The sequence below is a fragment of the Passer domesticus genome, chromosome 8, assembly GCF_036417665.1.
Source record: "Passer domesticus isolate bPasDom1 chromosome 8, bPasDom1.hap1, whole genome shotgun sequence".
NCBI classification, from domain to species: Eukaryota; Metazoa; Chordata; class Aves; order Passeriformes; family Passeridae; genus Passer; species Passer domesticus.
The window spans coordinates 30,078,714-30,092,001 of NC_087481.1; the positions used below are offsets into that span (position 1 = coordinate 30,078,714).

Sequence of the window (13,288 nt, forward strand, 5' to 3'; positions counted from 1 at the left end):
TATTTAAAATATTATCCCCCCACCTTCTCCTGAGCATTCACTAGCGTTTAAAGCTGTCCTATAACCTTCTGTCCTAGCCCAAAAGCTGCACTGGTACTAAACTGATTTTCATGTTTGGATTAAATAATTCTTTAAAAAGAGGTTAGGCACTACGGTGCCTTTTTTCACCTGAGGCCTTTCTAATAACTGCATTTAACCCAAGGAATATCAATAGCTGTGTTGGAGGTGTGCAAGGTTATCTTAACTTCTGTAGTGTAATTTAATGATGAACCAAACCTTGCTAATAGCAATTTGTCATTTCTGCATCTTACATTCCAGATAAAAGTTGAATATGGATTTTTTTTTTTTTGCATCTAGTCCAAGAATGTGTTTCTGCATCTCCTGTTTGTACAGAAGTCATAGATGAATCCTTCCTGATTTAGGCACCCAACCTTTCTCTTGCAAGCAAACAGGAGCATGACTTTGTGGGTGCCTACAAGCCACTGCTTGTATCCCCATTAAAGCATGGGTTTGGTTAGGAGAAATGCCTACACCCTGAGGAGAGGAGTCTCCTTTCTTGTTCTCTTCTCTTGCTTTGTCCTTTCATGCATATTTCACTATGTATCAGCAAGGCTGCTCTCTACAGCCTTAGAACCCTATTTTGAAGGGATTGCAGAGATCTAGGGAGATGGGGAAGTGGAGCTGGACAACATCCTGGACCTACAGGTTGACCACAGACAACTCTAAATGGAAATCTGAAACTAGTGTGGTTTGGAGCTGGTCAGAAGAGGGCAACTAAATATTTCATGGATACTTTGTCTGCTCAAATTATGGCTTTATTGGGAAGGCTTTTGTGGTCTGGAGAGCTTTGTTAATCTTGTGGGTTTAGCTTTTTTTTCCAAGAGGATATGGAGGTTTCAGCATTAACTCTGTTCTGTGAAAAAAATATGGTGCCTCACTTGCATGGGAAGTTGTCATAAAATAGAATTATGGTCTCTCAAATGGAATATCTTCAATGCAGAGGACAGCAATCATTTAACTGATATTTTACTTTGGTAATCCCATGACAATTCTTGTTGAATTAGCTGAAACCTTTCAGAACAAGTGAATAACCAACCAATAAGACATTATCTCATATCTGAAGTTTCCAGGTTAGACTAAATTGTCTTGTCAAAATAGTTTTTCTGGGTTAGGAGAACACAGTTCCATTTCCTATTTGTAGAAGTGTCAATTACTTTCTTTCATTTAATTTTTTTCCTTAACAGTGGTATGTTTTAGTTGGTTTTAGGTGTGAACATAGCAAATCCTGCATGTACCATGTGAAGTGCCAGGAGATTTGTCAGTGTATCTGTGGGGATTGCTGTTACATTATAGAAGGACTTCTTAATATTATTTCCCATTCCACGGAAAAACTCCTTTCCATAATCTTTGTAAATTTGCTAAAATATGGACTCATTAAACACTACATTTTAATTTTCTGTTTGAGTACTAACCAAACCAGAAGGCTGGATGAAAAATGCCATTTGTAGAGATCAAAGCAGGCAGGCCCTCTACCCCTACAAACGTTGTGGTCAATAAATTGTAAAGATGTATTTCTTCTCTTCTTCAAAAGCACAGCAGAATATGTTACTGACTGTGGGCATAAGGATTTGATAAAAACTGCTGTAGGCTGGGGAAGTTTGACTTGAAACAGCTCAAATGGATGTGGCTGGAGTACTCACTACTCCTTCTGGGGGTTCAGTGCCAGGGCCTTGCTGCCTGTGGCTGGAAGGAATAGAGCTTTGTTGTGCTGAGCCTGTGTCTGCAGCAGCCTGGCCTCTGTACTGCAGATCTGGAACTTGGAAAGGACGAGTGTGCCTGCTCTCCCCTTGTGGGGAGCTGCGGGGTCTGGAGGAAATGTCACTGGTTTAATGTTTGCTCCAGCAGTGCTGGGGGCTTCTCTTGACTTGCTGGGCAACTCCTCTGGGACACTGCTGCCACACTTCAACCCCCAGGTGGGTTGTGCTGTGCTGCTGTCTACTTTTCTCTTTTTTTCCCTTCCCAGTACACAGAAGTGTTGAGGTTTGGTTTTTGTTTGTTTGTTTGTTGTGGTGGTGTTGGTTTTTTTTTTGGTTTTTTTTTTTTTTTTTTGTGGGCAAGGCTGCACTAGGAGAGAAGCTTGGCAAGATAGGATGTGCCCTGTGTGGCAAATGAGGCCACCACTTTACTGTGAGCAGCAGCTCTTGCGCAGAGCAGGGGAGCTGCTCAAGCTGAAATGCTGGGGCTTTTCTGCAGTCAGTGGTACAAGAACAGGGCTCGGGCAGTGCCACGAGCTGTTCACACTGAGCACTGGCTGTTGTTCCATAAGGATCCAAAGTGCATGAGAGGGGAAGGTCTTTCTAAAACTGATACAGGCCTTTCTTGCCTTGGGAAATGGTTTTGAAGGCAGTCTGGGCACAGAAACCAATGCACTAGAGTCTCACCTTTGTTTCATATTCTGTGAATGCCCATCTTCAGTCTGGCTGAGAATGGAGCACATCAAAAGCTCTCACCACAGTCAGATTTACAGAACCCTTATAAATTACAGGTGAAGGATATTTACCTGCAGTTTGTGAAGGGCAGCAATTCCTGATGTGCTCATGGCAGCAGCAGCCAGGTGCTTTGCTCACAAACATCAGCTACGCTGCAAGGAAGAGGATTATAATTAATCTGCTGTGTACCCACTAGGATAACAGAAATCTCTGGTTTCAGAGGATGTGTGTGGTCTTCCTCTGATGCTTAAAACATTTACCACAACGCCTGACCTAAGATTTTCAGGCATCTCAAGCTAGCAGTAAGGAAGGAGGCAGCAGCGTTTTCTTCCACGTGGTGTCAGCATTGTTCTCTCTCACTCCAGAGCCGTCCTTTCCTTTGGACATAACCCTGTAATGTGTTCTGAGAACCTGTCTTGAAATTAGGTGTTACATTTCTATTTCTGTAGCGTATCGGAACATCAGCCTGTTCCTCCCTCAGGTAATTAATTGATATCAGAGAGGCATGAAGGAAGGGTATGGATTCACCTCTAAACCATTATGAAATGCAAGCCTTTTTTATTTTGTGCTTGTGTCACCTTCCTTACCTGACCAGGACTGCCAATGAAATCTCTTGCCCCTTTTGTGTTCCTTTTCTTTGGTGAACATGGGCAGTTTGATTTGTTTGCTGATGTTAAAGACATCTCAAAAAAACCCCATCAGAAATGAAATCTTTGATAGGAAAACAAGCCCTTGGGAAATAAAATGTATTTGTACTGAAAGGCTTATGATATATAGGCATCAAATATTTCAGCGTTTTGACTTATCTTTGGCTGTAACAGTCGATGAGATAAGATTATTTAAAACACTCAGTGGCTTTTAATTTCATGCAAGGTTAGGGTCGGAAGTGAGCCATGTTTTCAGAAAAACAGGCAAGAAATGTAGAGTAAAATAAAAACCTGAAAAAACATTCACTGTCAAAAAAATAGGGAAAAGTAGAAAATCCAACTTCTTTTTAAACAGTCGTTAATTGTAGGTAATTTAACTGTAGTTAGTTACAGAGCTGTGCAACAGTGAATTTAATAGGCATATTCTGAATGCACAGTTCCCTCTCACGCTGCCTCTCCCACACCCGACAGTTCCTAGACTGCTTTGTTCCTTTTTAATTAGTTTATTTCGCCTACTCTGGCAAGTACGCAAACATCCTTAAGCACTTAACACCAATCGAGAGAAGAATAGGGCTAGCACTTATCGCCTCGCACGCAGAAAGGCTCGGCTGAACCTTGAAAGGCCATTAGCATCTTAGAGCCTGATGCAGTTTCCCTCTCGCCCAGTTTATTTGGTTTTTTCCTCTAAAGTGGAGTCTGTAGTGTTTAATTTATTTGCTTCAAGCGAAAATGGAAATGCACGTTCATGAGTCAGCATTTTGGCTAGATAGTTTCCAGAACTATCAGATGCTGGGGTACCTTTTTATTCTGAGAAGGAAAGGGATGAAATATGCCTGCAGTAAAAGTACAAGTGCAATTCAGCCAAAAATTATGAGAAATGAAAGGAAATGTATGGTGAAGTTGTGTGCTACACCTGTTCCCTGGGGTCTGTGGTTAGAAAACTTTATGTCCAAGTTGCTTTGATTTACTGATACATCTTTTTAAAATAAAATTGTGGAAAGAAACTCTGGAGGAATAAATGAAAAAAAGCATTCCAAAGCCATTTTTGATTTAAGGAAATATTGCTGCAGTTGGCTTTCCATGCATGGGTTGGCTTCTATGGCTGGTAATTTAGATGGATGCTTGAAGCCGAGGTTCTGCCAGCAACTTTAATCCTGACCTTTGAATTTTCACTGACCATCTGCTTTAATTAGATGTTACCCTGTTCCCAGGGGACTGCAGATGTGCCCACAAGGATGGTGAGGAATCATAGCATGGACCTTAGGCTGCCCTGCCAAGTGCTGGGGTAGTCAGCCGTGCCTGGAGAGGGTTTTGCAGAGAATGCTGCTCAGGACTGAGTGTTTCTGGAAGCTGCTGGGACAAGGAAATACTTGAGGGGTTGCTGGATCCACCATTGCTTCCAGTATGCAGCTGGAACTGTGCCTGGGAGCTGCTGGTGTCAGAATGTAGAGCAGCCACAGGAGCTCAGCTTTTGGGTAGCTCTGACACCTGGGAAGCTGGGCAGAGCAGGGAGCCAGATCCACAGCTTAGAACTGACCTCTGCTCTTCCTTGCCCATGGGGAAGCCAAGAGAGGCCGGGGTTAGCCACAATGGGCAGTGCTGGGAACTCTGCCTGGCACAGCAGGAGAGGGGCTGGGGAAGGCTGATCCCCGTGCAAACCCTGCAGGCAGGGCAGTGGGAAAGCTGTGCAAGTAGAGGAGGGCAGAAGATGTCAAAGTGTGTCCTTTATAGGCCCTAAAATCTATAACTTCAAAATTTTGTGCGATTTTACCCTTCAACAAAGACATTAAAATGAATGGGACTACATTGAAGGGGGAAAAAACTAAGAAAATAAAACTAAAAAGAAACATTTTGGTCTATTAGTGGTTTATACAATATCTTTAGTATTTTCATAGAGTTGTAGTGGAGATCAAGTGAAGAAATTATGATTTAGAACTCTTTACGTTACTCTTTTGGTATCTATTAGTTCCCTGATTTCTAATTTTATTTCTAGACTCTCTGGGAATTCCATGGATAGCTTTGACCTTCATAACCTTTTCCTTGGTCAATACAAGAGGATCAAGCACCAGTAATAGAGAGTGAGCTGGATTTGGATACAGGGAGCACACTGTAACTCAAAACCATCCAGTAGCTATAAAAATATGTTTGTGTTTTGCATATTTTCTCTAGGAAAGCATAGGAAGCAATCTACTACTTAATTGCAAGAAATGATGGATGAGCAAAATATTTCCTTGGTTAAATATCTGATCTGCTGCTTTTCTTCTGTTCCAATTCTTGCTTTGATGTTGTTAATGTTTAGTCTAATTCCTGGCTACTTTGCTGATTATTTATGTTCCATGATGCCTTCCAAGCTTAGCCAAAATGCTGGTTGGGGTGGAGGATGAGAGAAGAAAAACTGTGTTTAAAATCAGTATTAAATGGGATGCAGAATGGTAAAGAGCTGTATCTGTTTAATTAACCTTTATAACCACCAAGCATGGTTTGTGTTACAAGGCTAAAGAACTTGTGAAAACTGCTGTTTACAGACCTGCAAATTGCTGAATTCTAGCTAACCAGTGAGCTGAACCTTTCTCTCCTCAGTAATTAGTGTTTTTTTTTTTACCAAAAGCTCCTTCTGGATCTGTCTGGAGCATGAGTTAAACTTTAGCAGCAGCAAACACTTTTGACTTCTTTCCCAGTGTTTCTTATTCCCTGTATTCACATGGTAACAGTCATTGCACTCTCTGACCAGAGAGAGCATAAGCAGATGAAATTTAAAGTCAGATCCATGAAAATGTCATTCCTTGTGAAGTGCTTTTGTTTCCAATGCCTACAGCAGGTCCAGATCCATGTAATTGTCACTCTTTATTAAGTCAGTTTGCCTCATTATAGCAAAACCAGGAGCAGATTAATTCATTTATATGCTAAAAATTCACAGATAATGCTGTTTCTGAGAAGTGTGCTCTAGGGATCTGCTAAATTTTTTTAATGGAAAAACCTAAATCAACCAACAAACCAAAACCCCAACAAAAAAAAACAAAACCCAAATCCCCCACAAAAATAACTTTGCAAAGCTTTGCTCTCATTTCTGTTTTTACACCCTTTGCTGAGGACTTTTACCTGAGACACATATTTCATAGTTATTCTTATGTTTTCCTCCAGTGAAACCTACTTTACTCCTTTAGAATAGAGAAGTTAATTTTGAATGAAAATCAAAGAAAACAATAAAAAGAACTTCATGTGCAGCAAAGGAGGGCAGCATTTTCTATACTCTTATTAAGCTCTCTCTCCTGAGGAGCTTGGCACTGACACAGCCACTCCAGAAAGAGAAAAGAAACTCTTCAAAGTGAGATATGGTAACTTCAATTGCAGGACAGGTCAGCTCCTAAGAACACTGAGGGGAATGATGGATCTCTTCAACTTCTTCCCACTTAATGGATTCTACAGTATGTAATCTTACCTTCTTTGAAATTTTTGTATAGCTTTGGAGTTCTTTTTTTTTTAGTCAAAATGAACTTCAGGGTTGAAGGGTTGCTGCTGTCCCTGCATATTCTTCAATTGTGGCTTTTCAATTACTTGAAAGGGAGAAAAAAAGGGAAAGTAATGGAAAACAGAAGGAAAAATTAATTATTTCACAACAACCTGCACTTCAATAAAGAAGTGGAGAGTGCTGTCCTCATCTCACCCTGTTTTAGCTTTTCTACTCTGAACAAAATATTAATTCTGGAAACCAGGTCTTTAGGTATTCCCTTTTCCTTATTCCCTTTTGCCTCCTCTACAAATCTTTTTCTTGAAAGTCAGGGTATTGTATACTTCTTTGAAAATGCTGATGTGATGAAGGAAAACAAATGCTTGGCAGATGGGACATACCTTATTTTTATTCAGAGAGATTTTTATTTTCTGTTCCTTGTTAAATTAAAACCAATGGGAGTGACTACTCCAAGTCACTTAACACTTTATAAACTATTGCTTCTTGGTATAAAATGACACTGAAGCAAGGAGAAGTCACCTATCTCTAAATTAAGTTTTCTACTGATGGAGGTGCTGTATATTGCTCCTCATAGAGAGGGATGATGAAATTTCTTCCTTACTTCAACACATCTCAGGCTGGCTCTGCAGTTCTTGCTCCAAAGTGTGGTTTTTGTTTTTGTTTTGCCTTTTCTTCTTCCCCTAAGAATGGTAATCTGTTCTCTTCCAGCTTGAAGCCATTCCCCCTTCTGTCCTATCACTACAAGCTCTTGTAAAATGTTTAATCTCTTTTGTGTACTCCCTTCAGGTACTGCATGGCCATAATTAGGGCACCCCAGAGCCTTTTTTAACAAAAAAATAACAGATCAGTGTTTCCTTCTGCTCTGCACATCCAACAGGGAAATTCCCACCACAGCAGAAGCAGAGCACAGGTTCCATTGTGAATAGAATCACAGAATCATTAAGTTTGGAAAAGACCTCTGAGCTCATAGAGTCCAGCCTTTAATATTGCTGTGCCAACCTCCCCACTCTAGGTGGTGCTTAGATATTATTCTGGGCAGGTTGGGATTTCTTCAGTGAAGTGGAATGCATGTTTGAATTATGTAACAGTGACTCTCTGACGTTTTCACAGGGTGTCTCCATTCTTTCCTCAAATAGACAAGTCAAAAAATTCCTACCAGAAATGCTCACCGTGCAAGTAGAACTGTGTGAGTGTTTGAGGGCATGGTCAGATCAGCCCAAGGGACTTGTGTTATTCCACAGTAATCCTTGGAGCACCTTGTGAATTAACCGTGCTTTGGGTTAATTCACCAAATAATGGTGTAGTAGGGGTGGTGCCATTTTTCTTTCAGGAATCTGCTGCTCAACAGAAGCTGTGCAGAGGTGCCAGTGTGAGATCTCTGTTACTCAGGAGAGGGTTATATCACGTTGGCCTGGCAATTTTGCTAATGTGGCTGCTAATTAAACTGCTAATTTAGCTAATGTAACTGCTTTCAGGTCTGCTGGCAGTGTTCTCCACACACTGGATACATACATGTTCCTCAATGTCTTATGTGTGTACCAGCTGTTTTTAAATGATGAAGTAAACAAGTTTAGAGCAATTGACTGCACTAGAGATGTGGCCTCTTTTTACTGAACTTGTTTTCTATTTGTAAGTAAGGTGGGCAGGAGTTCAAAAGGTGACTGCAGTCTCAGCTGAACTTCTGACTAAAAGCTCCAAAGTGCCAGGAAAAAAATTGGGATGAGGTTTCTTTGATATATTCTTTCTTACTGAAGAGACTATTTTAAAAGAAAGAAGGAAAGAAAAAAGGTCTGTAGTGCTTAAAAATTTCTTCTTAATCTTGCCCTCGCTCTTTTGGAGACTTTAAAACCTGATCTGAGGCGTAATCCAGAAAAACACGTCAAGAGGATTTGTTCAAAAGCATACAGTGTGTTGACATCAGCAAACTCTTATTATGGCTGTCATGTTCTCTATCCTGAAGCCCTCTTCTAATCTCCTGGCAGCATTCAAGCCCGGTGATTCCATTTTGATTGAATTAATTAGTGGAGTTTAGATGACTCCCCGAGTCTGAAATTGTCAGAATTTTATAGCAGGGTGTTCTTAAAGGCTATTTTTGCCATAGTTAATAGCAAGTAGGACATCTGACTGCATTTCTGTATTGTTTAAATTGAAAATACATGGCCCATTTGGAAGCAGAGAAAAATGGTAAACGAGAGCTATATTTATGTACTTATCTTGCCTTTAAAGTTAATCTCCTGTTACTAGTCTTGAGCCCTTCAGGTTGCCATAGAAACTGCCACAGCCTCCAACTGTGCTTCTCCCAAGACTTAATTGCATTCTGAGTTTCAGTGCTCTCTATTAACTGCAGCACTGGCAGACACAGGCACGTTGCAGAATGAGTTGAATTAATGGTTCAATGTGATGTATGCATTTTTTAATACTATGTTTCCATATCCCTTTTCAAGTTTTTCTTCACCATCTGGTTAAATTCTTCTGTAACACATAGTGATACCACAGGGATGGATGCTCTCTGCTGCCACTATATTTGATGTTTTCAAGCCTTTGATACCATCAAAGTAGCTGCAACAGTCATTAGTTTTAAGGACTTGGGTTTTTTTCCCCTTGGAGATGTCAGATTGCTCCTGAACTACTTTATCTCTGCTGAGGTTTTTGTGAGTCTTCTCCACCTCTGAAGGCAGCCTTGAAGTGCACACCTGCTGTCTCTAGCTCTGGTAAGCTTTTGCTGACTCAGTGCTCTTTTACAACATGATTTTTGCTAGATCAGTGTGGGTCAAAGGCAGTTGTTCAGCCAGGCCTGTTTTTAGGTGGGGAATATAGATTCATTAAGGTAGGAAAGGAGTATGCCTGCATGCAAGGTTTGATAAGGCTTTTCTGGGAATTATTTATTATGTCCTTGATGAAATTTCTTATCAGAACTGGACTGATAATGTTGTCTCATTCAACCAGCAGAGCAAAATCTCAGAGATTTGGTTTCCCACTTGGCTCTCAGCACAATGATGCTGTCAGTGCAAATACAGGGCTCTTACAGATGCCATTCTGCTGCCAGTGAGGGTGAACTCATGGAACCAGTGGTTAATACCACTTTGTGCTCATTTAAGTCCAGAACTTCCTAACTAAAAAGGCAATTCCCACTGTTCTTTGTCTTGTGCAAAAAGAGGAGAGAAAATGTGTCCCTCTGTTAAGCCCTCTGCCTCATCTCTGCTTTGTTGGTGTCTCATGGATAAGAGATGGGGAATAGCACAGACACCCCTTGTGCACTGCTGCTCTTGGAGCCAGGATATTTCTGTACCTGTATTAATGCAGGCTCAGAGATGTGTTTCTATCACCAATAGAAAACACCCCACAACTGGTGAAAGAACAAAGCAGTGATGCTGAGAAACAGGGTGAAGTGAGGATCTCACCAACATGTCACCTCATGTATGTCAATTATGCTTTTAGACACTGGCCTTCTGAACACAGCTCAAATATATCCATTGTAACTTTTAAATGTTTCAAATGTCCTTTAAAATCTGACCCCGTTTCTTATGTTATTCATGTTGTTTGCTCTTTCTGTAATTCTCCATATGTGGTACTTTTATTGAATTATGCATTGGTGGTCCCCTATAAAAATCTTTGTAATTAGGTCAAGTAAGCAAGGTAGCTTGTCTGGCCTCAGCCCTACTACCAATATTTCTCTGTGAATTTGTCTGCTAGTTTTAGCTTTTTCAACCAGAAAGAGGAACTGAGAAATGATGAAGTTATGACAATATTGTCAGGATAAATCTGAAAGAGTGAAGACAATTTTCCAGCAGTTCCCCCCCACCCCCTGCATTCTCTTTGTTTTTTCCCCAGATTCCTTTTTTCATTAGCTACCTACTTTACACTTATTGCCACAACACAGTGCATATTCTGTCTCCGAACCTAAATCTCTTCCAACCCATTCCAGTTTTCCTTTTTATCTGCTCTGTGAGCTTGCACTTTGAAGAGAGCTGGGTTTCTCTGCCAGCTCTGCTCAAGTTACATTTCCTTGATTGCCCTACAGAATGCCAACCTATATTCTCAAAATCTGTGCGTGCTGGAGATGTTCCTCAAACATTCTAGAAACACTTGCTTTGGGATGGGATTCATCTGGAATTGAATATAAAATAAGTATTGTTTGTTGGCTTCTTCTCATTCTTGAAAAGCCAGGGAGCTGCCATGTTTCAAGTTGTCTGTCTCCACGAGATCTTTACAGGCAGTGACAGCACTTTCTTTGGAGAAAGCCCTGCTTGCACTGTCTCTGCAGGCATTCAGAACAGAGACCTTGCCCATCAGCTGGACAGTCTGATGTGTCAGCATGTGGAAGTCTTGACACCAATTGCATGCAGCTCTCAGCAATCCCAAAAGAGAGAAAAGACTCAGTAGAAGGCTGAGATGTGCCAATAGCAGCTTATTTTACCCACTGTGGAGAGTATTGTGAAAACTTTTTCACACAAGCCATAATTTCTTCTGATTTCTGTAGTTTATATTAATTTTTGATGCTCCCACAGTGGATTCCTAGTTGCTGGGCTTTTCTCTAGGCACATGGCCTCTTTGGAGCACAGGTGGCAGGATGTTTAGGGTATCCCTGGGGCCACATCAGCTTGTGCAGTTCTGGCTGGGGATTGCAGGGCTTTGTTGCAGAGACGACCTTTCTGTGCTTTCTTCTCCTGCCTTGCCAAACACTTGTCCTCAGGTACCTGTTGCTCATCCTTCCTTCCCTTCCCCGTCCTGTGGGAGAAAACTGCCTCACAACTGGCGGTGTACATCACCCACGGCTGAGCAGAGAGCAGGGATGCTGCTTCCCCTCAGCCTGCGTGCTCCTCTCGGTCAGAGGAGGCGCGGGGCTGCGCGGGGATGTGTGGGTTGGAAGCCTGGCAGCAGGGAAGAGGAGCAGTGCAAGCTGCTGGCCAGGCTGCTGGGTGGACAGTGGAAGGATTAAACCTGGTCACTGACTTGTTACTTTGGGTTCAGCTCCGAGCCTTGCTCCTCAGTATAAGAAAAGGTGGAGTGAAATTTGAGCTTTGACTAAGCAGGAGCACTGCTGAAGAGGTTTCTATGTGTGTCATGTAGGCAAATATTCCCACTGGAACAAGGAGAAGCACTGGGAAGGGGAAACACAGGTTTGTTCAGTAGTTCTCTTGAGTTTGTATCACTTTATTTTTTTTTTTATTTACTGCATTAAACACAGATTTCCTCTAGCACATACTGAGCAAGATGGGAGATGACACTGGTAGAATGTAGGCTCTGTAGGGCTAAACATTTAAAATTCCTGAAATCTAGACCTACTACATTCTTTCAATGTGATTTATGTCTCTCTACTTCTCATTTGTGCCTCCAGAATCAATCCCCAGTGAAAATTCTGTTTTAACCCTGCTCACCTGTGAGTCAACCAAATGGGTCATTTTGTGTGTCCTTGCATGGCAGGCAGTGGAAATGTGCATGGGCTCTATTAATATCTGTTCCTACATAAACAGAACCAATTTTATTCAGTTCTGCAGCTAATGAAGCACTGTGGGAACAAGACAGCCAAAAGCTTGGGAATTACTCTACAAGGAAGAATTTCAGTGTTTCTTGGCAAAAGCTGCCTATGCTCAAGGCTTTATTGGTAAGAGCCAACAGTAACAAGGTCTCATTCTCAACAGGAGTCTAAATAAACAGAGTTTTTCTGCCTTTTTTGAAAGCTCACGCACAGAAATCCCAAAGTTTATTTCAAAGAAGGCTGAATTTTTATCTTTATAGTTACAGCCGAATACTCAATTTTGGTGAGGGGTTCTAATGAAAGGGAAGATGAGTTGGAGTCCCAAATGGAAGATTTATGGAAAATTCTCATTTATTTACTTTGAAATACTTACACAATGGAAATAGGGGTTTTTTTCCTCAGTTCTCTGTTGATTTCTTGACATAGAAGGACAAAACTGAAAGGCATGTGATGACTTACTTAGAAATAATTGGATTACTAGCATCAGTTACTATCAAAATTTTATTAAAAGAGCTACAGAAGTGGCTGAATTGTTGTGGATGATCATATAGAAGATGTCTTTTTGGGGAGTGTAATAGAAGCATTAGCTGGCATTAGATTTGCAAAGTCATAACTTCTAAATGCCTTTAATTCTTTTTTTTAAACATGTATCTTAAATTTAAATGTTCAGTTCAAACTTGTGCCTGGAGGGTCAGTATGTGCAATGCTGTACCGTGTGCTGGTGAGCCTGTCTGTCTGTCTGTCTGGTACTTCCCTGGTGCAGCAGTGTGGGGAACTCTCTTTGCCAGTGGCTGGGCTGAGCACTGATAGCTCTGTGAGTGTGCTGTCAGCACCAGAGACTCTGCCTGCTACGCTGGAACCAGCACAAATTCCATTTGGTGCCGGTGCTTTGTCTCAAGGGGTGCTACTTCAAAGGTGTCTTTGGTTTCCAGAGACTGCCTCTGGCTGGATAATATTTCAGTATAAAGATAACATCGTCAGAGATAAGAATAAGGAAATGATGAATGATCCTGTTTATTCGTGGGTTATTGCTGTTTGTTTTCCCTGGGCTGGAAGATACAGTTAAGAGGAATTTCAGGATGAAATCTTGCATACTAAATCTGCTGCAGCGCTGGCAGGAACTGATAGGAGAGAGGGCAGGGCTCTGCCTTAAAACCTTCTCCTTTGTGCATTTTTCTCCCCCTTCCTTGGTGAAATCCTGTCT

At 41.4% G+C, this 13,288-nt stretch overlaps 1 protein-coding gene across 9 annotated transcripts in view; it reads left to right on the forward strand.

Annotated features, from left to right (window-relative positions):
• LOC135306347 (protein FAM13A-like) overlaps positions 1 to 13,288 on the forward strand; it is a 53,837-nt gene that overhangs the window by 12,081 nt on the left and 28,468 nt on the right. The window contains exon 6 of one of the 9 annotated variants that reach the window (XR_010367148.1): positions 12,096 to 12,210. The exons of 5 other annotated variants lie outside the window; for them this stretch is intronic. Coding sequence is in view for 3 of the 4 variants with exons in the window: in XM_064430054.1 (XP_064286124.1) it covers positions 7,716 to 7,868 (153 nt within the window). In the remaining variant the exon portion in view is untranslated. Of the gene's footprint in view, positions 1 to 5,129; positions 5,663 to 6,487; positions 6,562 to 7,715; positions 7,884 to 12,095; positions 12,211 to 13,288 lie in introns of those variants that run through there. 3 more of the 9 variants (XM_064430054.1, XM_064430057.1, XM_064430059.1) reach the window with 3 other exon arrangements.